Source organism: Meriones unguiculatus, chromosome 7, assembly GCF_030254825.1.
Source record: "Meriones unguiculatus strain TT.TT164.6M chromosome 7, Bangor_MerUng_6.1, whole genome shotgun sequence".
Taxonomy (NCBI): Eukaryota; Metazoa; Chordata; class Mammalia; order Rodentia; family Muridae; genus Meriones; species Meriones unguiculatus.
In genome coordinates, this window is record NC_083355.1 from 87,254,166 (window position 1) to 87,266,748 (window position 12,583).

Genomic DNA, 12,583 nt, shown 5'->3' on the forward strand with positions numbered 1-12,583 from the left:
AGAACAAATAATGGCTTACAGAGAAGTAAGCCCTTCCCTGAGTTGCTTTGAACCAACAAATACAAGATCAGTATACCTTAGCCAGGCAATAGATTTCCCCATAGAGCTGAGTGTGTGTGGCCTTCCTGTAAATATAACTCAGAACCCCAAATGCCTTCAGTTTAAACCTGTATCCTATGTATTAAGAAAAAAATAAGTGAGAAAAAAGATTTTGAAGACATTAACATGTCCTTTAGGAGCCTGTCTCTTATCAGCCTATGAGATTGTCCAGTGCTTGCTCTGCTCAGACCCTTTACAACTTTGGTTTTTTTTTTTTTGCAGGATATACAATGAAAGCTATATTCCTCATGGGCTAAAGGTGGTACAGCGCCACACTGAGGGTGGGCTGCGCTCCCTCATGCAGCTGGAGAGCCGCTGGCGTCAGCACTTCCTGGACTCCATGCAGCCTAAGCACCTGCCCCAGCAGTGGTCAGTGGACCATAACCATCAGAAGCTGCTCCGGAAGTATGGGGATGACCTTCCCATCAAGCTGTCATGACTGCTGCTTCCTGCAGGTCAGGACAGGCGGGGAGCTGGAGCCAAGGTCAAAATTACCTCTTACCATTTAATGTCCTTAGGGTCGAAGCCCACGTGACTTGGCTCAGAATGCCAACCTACTCTGATCCCCAGGTACTTCTGATGGAGCAAGGCTGTTTTCAGGGGAGCTTATGGTTTTGAATTTTAAGTGAGGGATCTATTATTTTCTCCTCCTTTCTCTCCTATTTTTGTATGCAAGAGAAGCTTGGCCTTTATTTTCACTCCCCCCTCTGCTTTTCTTGTTAAGAGGGAGAAGACTTCTCTCTGAAGTAACTTGTGAGGCCCTGGGAAGCTGTTTGTAATTCTCTTCCCTCTCCACTGCACTGGTTTCCCCTGGGCAGGGAGAAAACTTTCTTCCAGGGTTGAAGAAGTGACCCAGGGGTCACATTCATATTCCCAGTTCAACCTCATGATTTTAATCTTCTTGCTCTTCCATATGCATTTATTTGGGGTCTACCCCAACTGTGTTACTAGGGTTATTTTACATGCTTGAAAATGTTCCCACTTACATACAGGACCAAACCCCAGCTTGCTGCCATGTGCTTCTTCCCCGTCTCAGGGGAAGTCCTTTTCTGGAAATGAGTTTTCGGCTGGGTGGGGCCAGCAAGCACACACCCTCTCCCAGGAGAGCTCTGGTCCATTGTTGAGCCTCTCCTCTGGATGGCGGCTTGTTGCCTAGCCCCTGCCCTGCTTCTGAGGACTGTCATTTCTCAGAGTCAGTGCCCGTGCCCTCGGTGTTCATGTTCCATTGCATTTGCAATCCTGACCTCTCCTTAGCCCTTCATTCACTCCCAGAGCCATTCAGCCAGGTTATAGTGTGAGGACTTTACCTCCACTGCAGCCTGGGACACTGAAATTAACTGATGCATTAGAAGTTTAAAGGGTAATGTTTCACCTTCAAAATGTTAGACTACTACTTTGAGTATGAAATCAATTTATTAGCAATTAGTATTTTTTCTAAACTGTTAGGAAAACTTTCTTATTTTATAAGATCTTAACAAACTTAAAAAATAATTTTTTGGCCAGAATCCAACAAGAGTTCTATTTTGGAATTGTACCCACGTTGGTTATACCTGACCTGACATTGATAAATAAAACAACTTTAAAGCACAAGGCTCAGTGATTGTAAATGTGAAACTTTTCTTACTAACATTATAAAGTCAGGAAGCATTCTTGGGGGAGTTGCTGTTTATTCTGAAGAGTCACTGCCTCTTTTGGCAGTGCTGTGACACTTAGGCATGGCTGTACCACACACCGCACCACAAGCCTTTGGGCTGGGTTTGCAGTCCACAATGTGTGTTCACTCTGTCCCTCTGCACTACCTTCCCACCTTCCCTCTCAGGCATTTCAGGATCAAGACTAGATACTCTTCTAAACAAATAGTACCAGCTCCTTTGGGGAATTATGTTTAATAAAGCAGATTATCACAAAGCCCATGCCTCATGGCTATAAGAACTCAGAATGAAAAGCCCAGAGATGAATGTGCAGACGAACAGCTTGGTTCTTCATCATGATAATTGCCAGGCTTCCCACAAGATGGCACTCATAGATTGGTTTTTATATCCATTCTTGAGAAATAAGCAACTTTTTTGTGTGATTACTGAATATAACTTGTGACCTGTGCTTCAAAATATATGTAGCTAATTTTGAGTTACTTCCATAGCTTTATAAGAAAACCTTTCTCTGGAACAAGAGTGATGAGAGATGGGTTCTCTCAGTCTTCCTGATTTGCATGCAGAAAAGTGAGAAATACTGTATAGGTCATTTAAGGCACACTGGTTGGTGTGCAAAGAGGAGCAGGCTCTCCAGTGTCCCGTCCCCAGCCCCCACAAGGTCCAGTGCAAGAAAGCCAGCAGCAGAGCATAGCTCCTTGATCCTTTTCAGAAGGCTGTTGCCGTGGAGGTGGGAATTTGTATTCTGAGACTGCCTGGAAAATTTGAGCCTTTCTCTAAGAGTGAAAATTGCCATCTTAACTGAGAAATTTTAAGGTAAATCTATTTTTCTGATATAACATGAAGCTGGGTGTATATGGCACTTTCTTGCCATATGGCACTTTCTATATACAGGAAAGATTCTCTCTACAGAGAGAATAATAACCACCCATCTTCCTTCTCTCTAGAGAAGATACAGGTTTTAGTGATGTGCTCAAATTTTTCATTTAGCCAGGTATAGTGGCACACACCTTTGATCCCAGCATCCCAGAACTGGGAAACAGGCTGGTAGATCTTTTGAGTTTAAGGCCAGCCTGGTTTACATAGTGAGTTCCAGGACAGCCAAGGCTATATAAAGAGACCCTGTCTCAAAAGGAAAAAAAAAATTAATGTTTTTAAATATATATGATATTTAAACAAAATTACCATATATGTGTGTGGTACATGCATGTATGTCTGTATGCTTGTATGCATCCTAATTATTTCCCATTCACTGATACGGTATCACAAATAATTTACTCATCTTTACTCTTTGAAAATAAAGTTCTACCCAAGTGTGGTGGCTCATGCCTGTAACCCCAGCCCTTGGGAAGTGGAGGCAGGAAGATCAGAAATTTAGGGTTATCATCTGCCACTTAGTGAGTTTAAGACCACCTGGACCTACATGAGCTCCTGTCTCAAAACGAAACAACAGAAACCAGTGAAAATCAATGGTAATATATTTCTGAAAGCTCTCCTTACTCTGGTTATGTTGCCTCATACTGTTAAAAGCGTGGGTGTTTCAACTCCTTCAATACCAGTCATGGAGATGAACTTTCTTGTGAATTTCTGACTCTGTCCTTGTAATTTCTTTAGGACAGAACCCTAGAAACTGGCTTGGGGCGTCACTGTTGCATGAGTACCAGTTAAGGTCGGTTTAGGAGTAGAGTGCACATTAAGGGAATTCATCCTTTTGACCCTTTAGCTCCAAGTATCCTGGACACCGATTGAGCTTCTGTGAGTTGGAATGGCCCCTGCAGTCCTGGCTATTGTGTTGGCGGCTTTGGGCATCTTTGCTTCCCGTTGTCTACCAGTCTTCATTACCATGTTCCCTTCTCCACCTCTGCCATCAGTGGTTTTTTGGAAGTAGTTTATTTAAAATTTTTAAAGGTAAATTTTTTTCAGTTAAAAACATTTTTATTTTAAAATAAGGTTATGGACAGGTTCTTTTTGAAAATGAATCCATGTTTGAATGAAGCACACATCCAGGGCTTTGCTGCCACTTGAGTGCAGCCATAAGTTACTTATTCTTACCCATGTCACGGATAGATCAGATGACAAAATGTGTTTTGTTGAAATAAAGCTGACTTAATCCTCCTTCCCAGCTCTTAGGAACCCAGCAGGCATAGAAGACTTTGGGTTAGCTTCTTATTTGGCCTCTTTAATGATTGAATTCTGATTTACCTTGCCTTTGGGTTTTTATTCATTTGTTTATCTTTTATTTTTCTTCATTAGGTCTCATTTTTAGGTATTGTTAAAAATATACTTTACATTTTTGTGTCCAGGTGTTTGGTTTGTATGTGTATGGGTTTGTGTGTGCCAGGGTGGATGTATGGAGGTCAGAAGACAACCTCAGGAATAGGTTGTGCTCTTCCACCATGTGAGTTCCTGGGATCAAGCTGGGGCACCCGGCTTCTTGGTAAGTGCCTTTACCCACTGAACATGCTCATGGTTTATTAAGGGACAGCTCCCTCAAAAAAAGTGGGCAAGCGGAGCTGGGGAGGCATTTTTTCCCTAAAGATTTGTTAGGTTACTAATTATTATACTGCTAATTGTGATACATTACTCTTTGCGATGCATTTGAAATGAATCCTCCCCCCACTCCTGATCTTTTGTTTTTTCCAAAACAGTCCAGTGGTCATTTTTAGACCTTTTTAAAGACCCAGAATCATTTTTTCTTGGTAGAAATGAGCAAAAAAAGTACAAAAAAAGAGGGTGATTCTTGTTATGACTAACACAGCATGAATAATATAAAAACATGTAAGGTTTTATTTGGGATCTAGCTTAGTCTTCTGGCATTTGCCAAGTTCTCCTATGTTGGACTTTCTACCCATCCCAATCATGGAGCACAGTGATGGCACATGCTGTCATACAGCTAGAGATCCACAGAGTCTGAAGTATCCTTTCCTATTTCCTGTGAGAAGATGCAATAGTGACTCCCTCTCAGGCTAGCATGTCATTTGACATGATGGGAAACGTACTGATCATATGTCCTTGTTCACTTTGTGGCCATCTCTGATTGGTGACGCCCTAACACCAAATGGATCATTGTTTTGGAAATAATTAAGATCTGACTTCCTTTGTAAAGGACTAGGGAATGCCTGTATAACCTAGTTTATGCGTCTTTGTTTGTGGCTTTACTAATGTATATGTTGCCTTCAAGGCCACTCTGTATTTTTGATAGGTGGTAGTTAATCTCACATCCTCCAGACTGAACCTAAAGCATTTGCCCTTCTTCCCATTTCCTTCTTATTAATACTAGAATCTCTCCCTTACTGAAAAGGTAGCTTGCTGCCTTTCTCTCAATAACACCCTTGCTTTAGGCCTAGAGTGAGGCAGAACATTAGAGCAGAGAGGACGTGGTAAGATCTGTTTTCCTTATGGTGGCTGGAAACCAGAGTCAGAGACAGATGGGAAGGGGCCAGGGGCAGCTGTTACAACAGTTTGACACCAGTTAGTCAGAATTCAAAGAAAAAGTAATATGGTGAGTATGACAGTTTTCATTATTAGACACAACCTCACTGAGGGCTTGTCTAGATCAGGTTAGCCTGTAGTCAGGGTTGTGGGGGATAGTTTTGATTATGTTAATTGATGTGAGACAAGACCCATTAAGGGCAGTGCCATTCCCTTATTTTATGATCCTGGACTATTTAAGAATGAAGAAAAGGAAGATGAGCACAAAATAGCATCTTGCACATATTCTCTCTGTTCGGACTCTAGATATAAGTAGTTGCTTCCAGTTCCTAGTTTAAACAGTAGTGGATCATGTCCTGGAACTGTAAGCCAATTCTTTAAATTAAAAAAAAAAAAAAGTCTGCTAAGTTTAGAGTCACCATTATTAAGCACAATGAGTGATTCAGGGTTTTATTTTATTTAATTTTTGTTTTTTTGAGACAGGGTTTCTGTGTGTAGGCCTGGCTGTCTCACTCTGTAGATAAGGCTTATTACCAACTTGGGTTTACCTCCCAAGTGCTGGGATTAGAGGCATGCACCACCACCAGGTGATTCAGGATATTCTTGAGTTGGAATGACTTCTTAGTTGTATCTCAAGGGTCTCCCATCTCAGGCTGCAACATGCTAGGACAAGTCCTGGATAAGAATCAGAAGCCAGAGCTACAGACATACCTTAGTAGAAGAATGCTTGCTACCATGCAACAGAAAAGAAAAGGAAAATCCAAACCTCACCACTGAAAATTAGCTGGTTGTTGTGGTGCATGCCTTTAATCCCAGCACTCAGGGAGGCAGAGGCTCTGTGAGTTTGAGGCCAGCCTGGTCTACAAAGTGAGTCCAGGACAGCCAGGGCTACACAGAGAAACCCTGTCTTGAAAAACAAAATGAAAAAAAAAAAAAAGCAAACAAATAAACAAACAAACCACCAAAACAGTATTATCCAGAAATAGTAGGTAGTTCATGCCTGTATTTTTGGAACTTGGGAGGCTGAGGCAGAAGGATCATTAGGAGTTTGAAGTCAGCTTAGACTCCAGAATGACATGTCTCAGAAAAACAAAAGAGCACTGCCTGTTGTTCCAAAGGACCCGGGTTCTATTCCCATCTACATGGCCGCTCAGACTGGAACTCCAGTTCCAGCAGTTCCAGGAAATCTAGTGCCCTCTTCTGGCCTCAGCACCCAGCACACAAGTGGTACACATACATGTAAGCAAAACACTGATGCACATAAAATTTTTAAAGCTTAAAACAAAAAGTAAAAAAAAACATAACAAAACCACAATAATAAGAAATGTGAACTTAGCAGTAAGACAGAGGGGCTGAGATTGGGGGGGGGGTCAGACATATGTAGTTTTAAAGGTAGTGGGCATGAATGAGTTCACTTACAGACCTAACTTTGAATTTTGCTTTTTCCCATACCCAAGTATATCAGAGGTTCAGAGAGGAGTGGGCTGATGACCTTATTCTTATTCCATTCATCAGCTGTAGGTGTTTGTACTAATCACTTAACTTTTTTGTGCTGATAAAATCTAGATTAATTTGCCAAGAAGAACCCTCAAAGTCCAAGCATTCTGTAATACATCCCGCCATCTTTTTTAAGGCAGGGTTTCATTGTGTAGCACTGGCTGACCTTGGACTCAGAGGCCTGGCTGCTTCTGCCCCTGAGTGTAGGAATTAAAGGCATATGCTACTATGCTTAGCTAGAATTGGGTGCCTTTTTTTTTTTGAGACAGGGTTTCTCTGTGTAGCCTTGGCTGTCCTAGACTCACTTTGTAGACCAGGCTAGCCCTCAGACTCACAGCACTCTGCCTGCCTCTGCCGCCCGAATGCTGGGATTACAGGCGCACACCACCAAACCTGGCTGAATTTGGCAGTTTTAAAGGAAGACATTAAACCAATAAGTAAAAATAGTCTGTATGTTTTTTTAGTGTTGCATGACTGTTGAGAACCCATGAGGCATCCATGTTTACATAGAAACATTGTAACCATCCCACTCTAGATGTCAGTAGCTCACAGGGTGCCTGAGAAGAGTGTGGCTATGGGCTTTGTACATCCCTGGCTTATCAGTGACTTTGTCCTGCTCCCCTTTGCTCTTACTTGGGCATCAGCTAGACAGACATATAAAAGTAATGTCTGCATTATTAGATGCGTAAAGACTCCTCTGTGAATGTCATTCCTTGTGACCTGGTAGAAAATGTTTCCTAATCCCTATGCTTTGTTTCAGTCCCAAAGAGTATGTTGGCTTTTCTTTGTGAAACACAGATTTGTACCAATATGTTCAACTTGAAACTTTTTTCACAGTCACCTAGAAAAAGAAGGTTCAAGTTTCTACCAAAATGTAGTCATTTTGTTGTCACAGAAAAAAAAAGTGACCAGCTAGCCAAAAAGAAGGCTCAAGTACATTGTTCTGCCCTCTCCTTTGGAGGGTCTCTTACCTCACCTAAAATCCTGACATCTTCTGTTATGTCCCGCAGAGCCACTGAAAGCCTTGGTCTGGCAGTGTGTCTCTCAAATCAAGATAACAATGTTTGGCCCTGGAGGTCTGTAAGCCCCAGTTGTATCACATATGGCTTCCTCCAAGCTCTTGGATAAAATGAGCAGGACCAAAGTTGGCTCAGAAAATGAACAGACGATGACTTGGGGTTAGCTTTTCTTTTTCAAATGTTATACAAGTGCAGAGCACTTGGCTGCCGCCCCTCTCAAACCATCAGCGGAGCTTGACCTTGGCCAAGATTTTGCCTCATCCTCTAGGCATTTTAGCATAGAGTTGCATTTCATCTGTGGAATGCTTAACCAAAAGCACATGCTGCGGTGCTGGGTTCCAAGGAGCAAGTTTTGCAAAAGCCCAAAGAACATTGTTCTCTCAAACCAGCAGCTTTCTCTAAACTACCCAGCACACCTCACACTGGTGATGTTTTGGCTCGTTTGTACACCAGGGCTGGAGTTTATTGTTAATAGCCTATTGAAGAATACAGCTTGATGAATTTTGACAGGTGTGTATGCTCACAGAACTATTGTGGGCTAAAATTTAAACCTGGCATGGTGTATGTCTATAATCCCAGCATTTGGGAGGCTGAGGCAGGAGGATCCATGCAAATCAGGGCCATCCCAGTCTATAAAGCGAGTTCCAAACCAGCCAAGGCCACATACTCAGACTCTCTTAAAAGAACCTAAAAAGTTAATAAGGACTGGCAACATAGCTCAGGGACAGAGAATTTGCCTAGCATGCTAGAGGCCCTTGGCTCAATACCTAGTCTGGGTTTTAAAAAGGAGCAAGAAGACTGGAGGTTTAACTTGTTACATATTTCTAGGGCCTGGAAGGTTATTTATTCATCAGGCTGAGGAAACTAAAGCAGTAAATCAAGGTCAGAATTGGTGGAGATTTAGTGCTTGTGGAGAATCTAAACATTTCTCTACATTTAGGGATTACAGCAAAACTTCCTGAAGTTTGATTTTAGTAAGTTAACTTAAAAGTAGATACTATGTGCACACAGTATAGAGTTATTTTTTTTATTTAATGTGTATGATGCCTGCACATATGTTTGTGCACCATATGTATGCCTGGTGCTTGCAGAAGATAGAAGAGGGCTTCAGATCCCTTAGAACTGGAGTTACAATGGGCTATGAGCCACCATGTGTGTGCTGGGAATCCAACCCAGATCTTCTGGAAGAACAGTCAATGGTCTTAACTACTGAACTATCTCTCCAGTCCCTCTTTGTTCTGTATATGTTTGAACGTTTCCACTATACCTTCAGAATTCTTTAGCAGTGGCTCCCATAGCATACCCACTTACATTTCTGCTCAGTGATGCTTAGCTATGATCTAAAAGCAAGGTACATGTGAATCTCTTAGACAGAATCCCCTCCCTGCCTTTAAAACTGGACATTCTGATTCAAAATTTACAAACACACTGGGTGGTGGTGGTGGTGGTGAATGACTTTTATCCCAGCGCTTGGCAAGCAGAGGCAGGCAGATCTCTCAGTCTGAGGCCAGCCTGGTCTGCAGTGAGTTCCAGGACAGTCAGGACTACACAGAGAAATCCTGTCTCAAAAAACAAAAAGAAAACACAAGCTGGCCTAACTATTCACCATCCCAAGCCATCCTTCTCTTTGAACATAGCGTTGACCTCACGTTTATTTTGAAAAGCCAGTTTCTCTGGCAAGGAAACCCTGATTTGTGCAGTAAGATTTTTAAGCACATAAATCTCATACAGCCTTATTTAGTATTCCCACCACTCATGGCTAGAGAGCCCAGGAAGGGGCCCTTTTTACCCCACCTCCCTTAAGAGGAAAGGAAATAGGCATGGCTTTTCTGTGGCTACTTCTACTTCCTAGCCCTCTTTTGTACTTCTGTGGCAGGTGGCTAGGGGTCAGCTCCAAGTTGACACTTCCAAAGACTCACCCACGGCCCAGGGAAGGGAGTGGCATGGCTGTTATCTCCCCACTCAAGATCCGTTTGACTTCCCTGGTCATCTTATCCTTGCTGTCCTTTTTCATCCTCTCCTCTATGGGACCATCAGCATCCCAGTCCTCTAGAATATGCCCACTGCCGGACAGCTCCTCTGAGTGTGCCCTTACAATTGGCCTCACATTTGAGCAGTATCTGCCTTCTGATGAACTTGAAGAAAGTTTTGGAGACTTTGAGGCTGTGTTCAATATGCTAACAGTTGAGTGGCCTGATGGCTTATTGGGTGGTAGTGCGATAAAAGGAGGGGTCATTGGAAATAGCGTGGGCGCTTCCCACTCAGCCTGTGATGTGTGCTAGACTTTGGCTCCAGCCTTTTCTGGCCAGAGAGATGGAATGAGGCAAAGTGCCTGGTCTGTTTTAAATAGATTCCGCTTGCTGTAGACAATAAGCACAACAGCTTGGAAGGTGAGTGACCCTTCCCAAGAGATTTATGTTGCGCCAATGCTCTTGCCTCCAGCGCTACTCCAAAGCCTCCTGCCCTCCTCTCTGACCCGACTCCACTGATGTTAACAGCCTCTCTGGATGGTCTCTCCCCAGGCTTGTCTGGCTTTAGTTTCTGTTATACTTTTATTGGTTTTTGCTCTCTGCTTTGTCTTTCCCTGAAGCTGTTTTTCCTGTGTTCTCTCTTTCCATCTCTTGTGGTCTGTGTCTGCTCTGCCACATACTCTTCTCCATCTGCTGCTGCTTGTCTGATTGTCATAGCTTTTTGTCCTCTTGCCCCCACGTCCCACAGCCTTCTGGGGGACAGCCGATCCTCTGGGGCTCGTGTGCAGTTGGTGTCAGTCAAGAATACACCCACTGCAGTGACAGGTACTGGGACCAGTGGACCAAGGTTTTGGTCAGTTCTCTCTGTCACTACTGGGATACTCCAGATTGAGTACAGATGCTGGGCCATGTTTAGAAGGCCATTTGCAAGACATAGAAGTAAGTTGGGGGGTGTTTAAACTTTGAGCCCTAGATTTCTAGTAAGAAGTCATTCACAAGGGAAGCAGGCATCTTTAACTTACAGCCCGAGTGACTGACTGTGGGGATGTAGTTAAGGTGGAATTACCCACCTTGAACAGTCTCAGCTGTGACCAATGTGACAGCTCCAGACTGGGAAATGGACCTCGGTGATGGCGGCTGTCTCTTGGCCATGTGCCAATGCAATAGGAGAAATTAAAGAAATCAGAGTAGGGCAGAGGAAGATAAGGACAGAAAAGTGATGGCTAGTGCCCATCCCCGGCTACAGTCAGAAAAAGGAAAGAGAAGGACGCTGAGTAAGGGCTCAAGGTCATTAGAAGAACTGGTGGGAAGTTGGCACAAGGGGGGAAAATGGGCACAGGACTTGGCCTGAGATGCAGCAGCCCAGCTCTGCCAAGTGGAGGCATGCAGTACAGGGTGAAGCCAGGAAAAATAGGACCTTTTTTTCTTCCTCCCCATTCAGATCTAGTATCTTTTTTTCTTATATACTTCTGTCTTCGTGTCACATCATCAGAAAACAAACCAAAAAGGGGCAATCTGCCTTTCAGAGAAAATAGTGGGGGCTGGAGCATTTAAGGTTGGATGTATTTCTCCTTTGCTTGTCCAGGAGCTGTGAACAAGCAGCCCCTTGCTAGAGTACCTCAGTGGAGTCCGCATACAGCAGGACAGCCCAGCGGAGTGCCTGCAGCCCAGCAGCCAGTAGCAGTGTGCGTCCATCGAACTTCTCCAGGCCAACCCAGCTGGAGAGTGGGAGTGGCCTAGCAGGGGTCCAGTCCCATCACTGGGCTCCTGTTCTCCAGGAACTGAGAAGGAAAACAAAAAAGGCACAAAAGGATATGCAGTGAAAGTCTTAGTCCCAGTCCTGTTCCCAGGTGCCCTCTTCAGAGCTGTCCCTGAACATTCTAATCTCTTGAATGAATTTTTTCCAGTGCCTCCTTCTAGGTCTGGTATAATCTGAAAGATTGCAGGCTCTTTTTCTTCTCTTTGCCTTTTCCGCCCAGGTGTATGTGTGTGTGGTATATATGCATGTTCACAGATGTGTAGGCACGCATATGTGCACATTCATATGCGTATCTGTACTCATGCATGTGGAGGTCTGAGGTTGATACTGGGAATCTTCAACTCTCCTTCCGCCTTGTTCTTTGAAGCAGGATCTCTCAAACCCAGACCTCATCTGCTAACTTTGCTGGCCAGCTTGCTTCAGGAATCCCACCTCCTTCCAAAGCTGGAATTACCGATAAGCTGCTGTGCCTCCTCTGGCATTTATGTAGAATCTAGAGCTCTGAAAGCTGTCCTCTGGATTACATGGCAAGCACTTTAACCACTGAGCCATCTTCCCACCCCAGGTTCCAGATTCTTGATCAAGTAGAATATTATAAATCACTCAGATATATGTGTCTATTCAAGATGTTAGGGGAAATCAAAGGACAAAGAAAATTGCATTCTAATTTAGTGCTAATAATTCTTTCCAGGACTGGAAATGGTTTAAATATTAAGCAAATGAAGTCTTAAAATGCTTAGTCCCAGAAAGGCCATTCCAAGTGCACTTGAAACAAAGTACTACTCTTCCTTTAAAGATGGTTGTGGGTGCTGGGATTTGAACCAGAGTCCTTTGCAAGAGCAACAGTACTTCTAAACCTCAGACCCATCTTTTCAGCCTCCATTTTTTGGGGGCAGGGATACTAACTTAAAAGTCAGAGCAGTCCTTCTGTGTGAGCCTCTCAAGTGCTGCGATTACCAGTGCACAGCAACACCCACCAGCAAAGCCCCATTTGAACTGCACGAGGCCCAGATACATCACTTCCCCAGGGTCACCAGGGTGGGCGATGGCAGCTCTTCTGTCTCCCGGCTGCTCCAGCTCTCTCCACTTTTAGCTAGTGCTCTTTGTAAAGATATATGATTCAGAGATAGAAGAAAAGACAATTGATTAGGCAAATTT

The 12,583-nt window shown here is 43.6% G+C and overlaps 1 protein-coding gene across 1 annotated transcript in view; it reads left to right on the top strand.

Moving 5' to 3' along the window:
• The window catches only part of Exd2 (exonuclease 3'-5' domain containing 2), a 34,846-nt gene extending 33,157 nt beyond the window's left edge, over positions 1 to 1,689 (top strand). Inside the window, exon 9 of the mRNA XM_021633522.1 lies at positions 322 to 1,689. Within this exon, the coding sequence (XP_021489197.1) occupies positions 322 to 538 (217 nt within the window). The 3' untranslated portion in view covers positions 539 to 1,689. The remainder of the gene's footprint in view (positions 1 to 321) is intronic.
• The last annotated feature ends 10,894 nt before the right edge of the window (positions 1,690 to 12,583 follow it).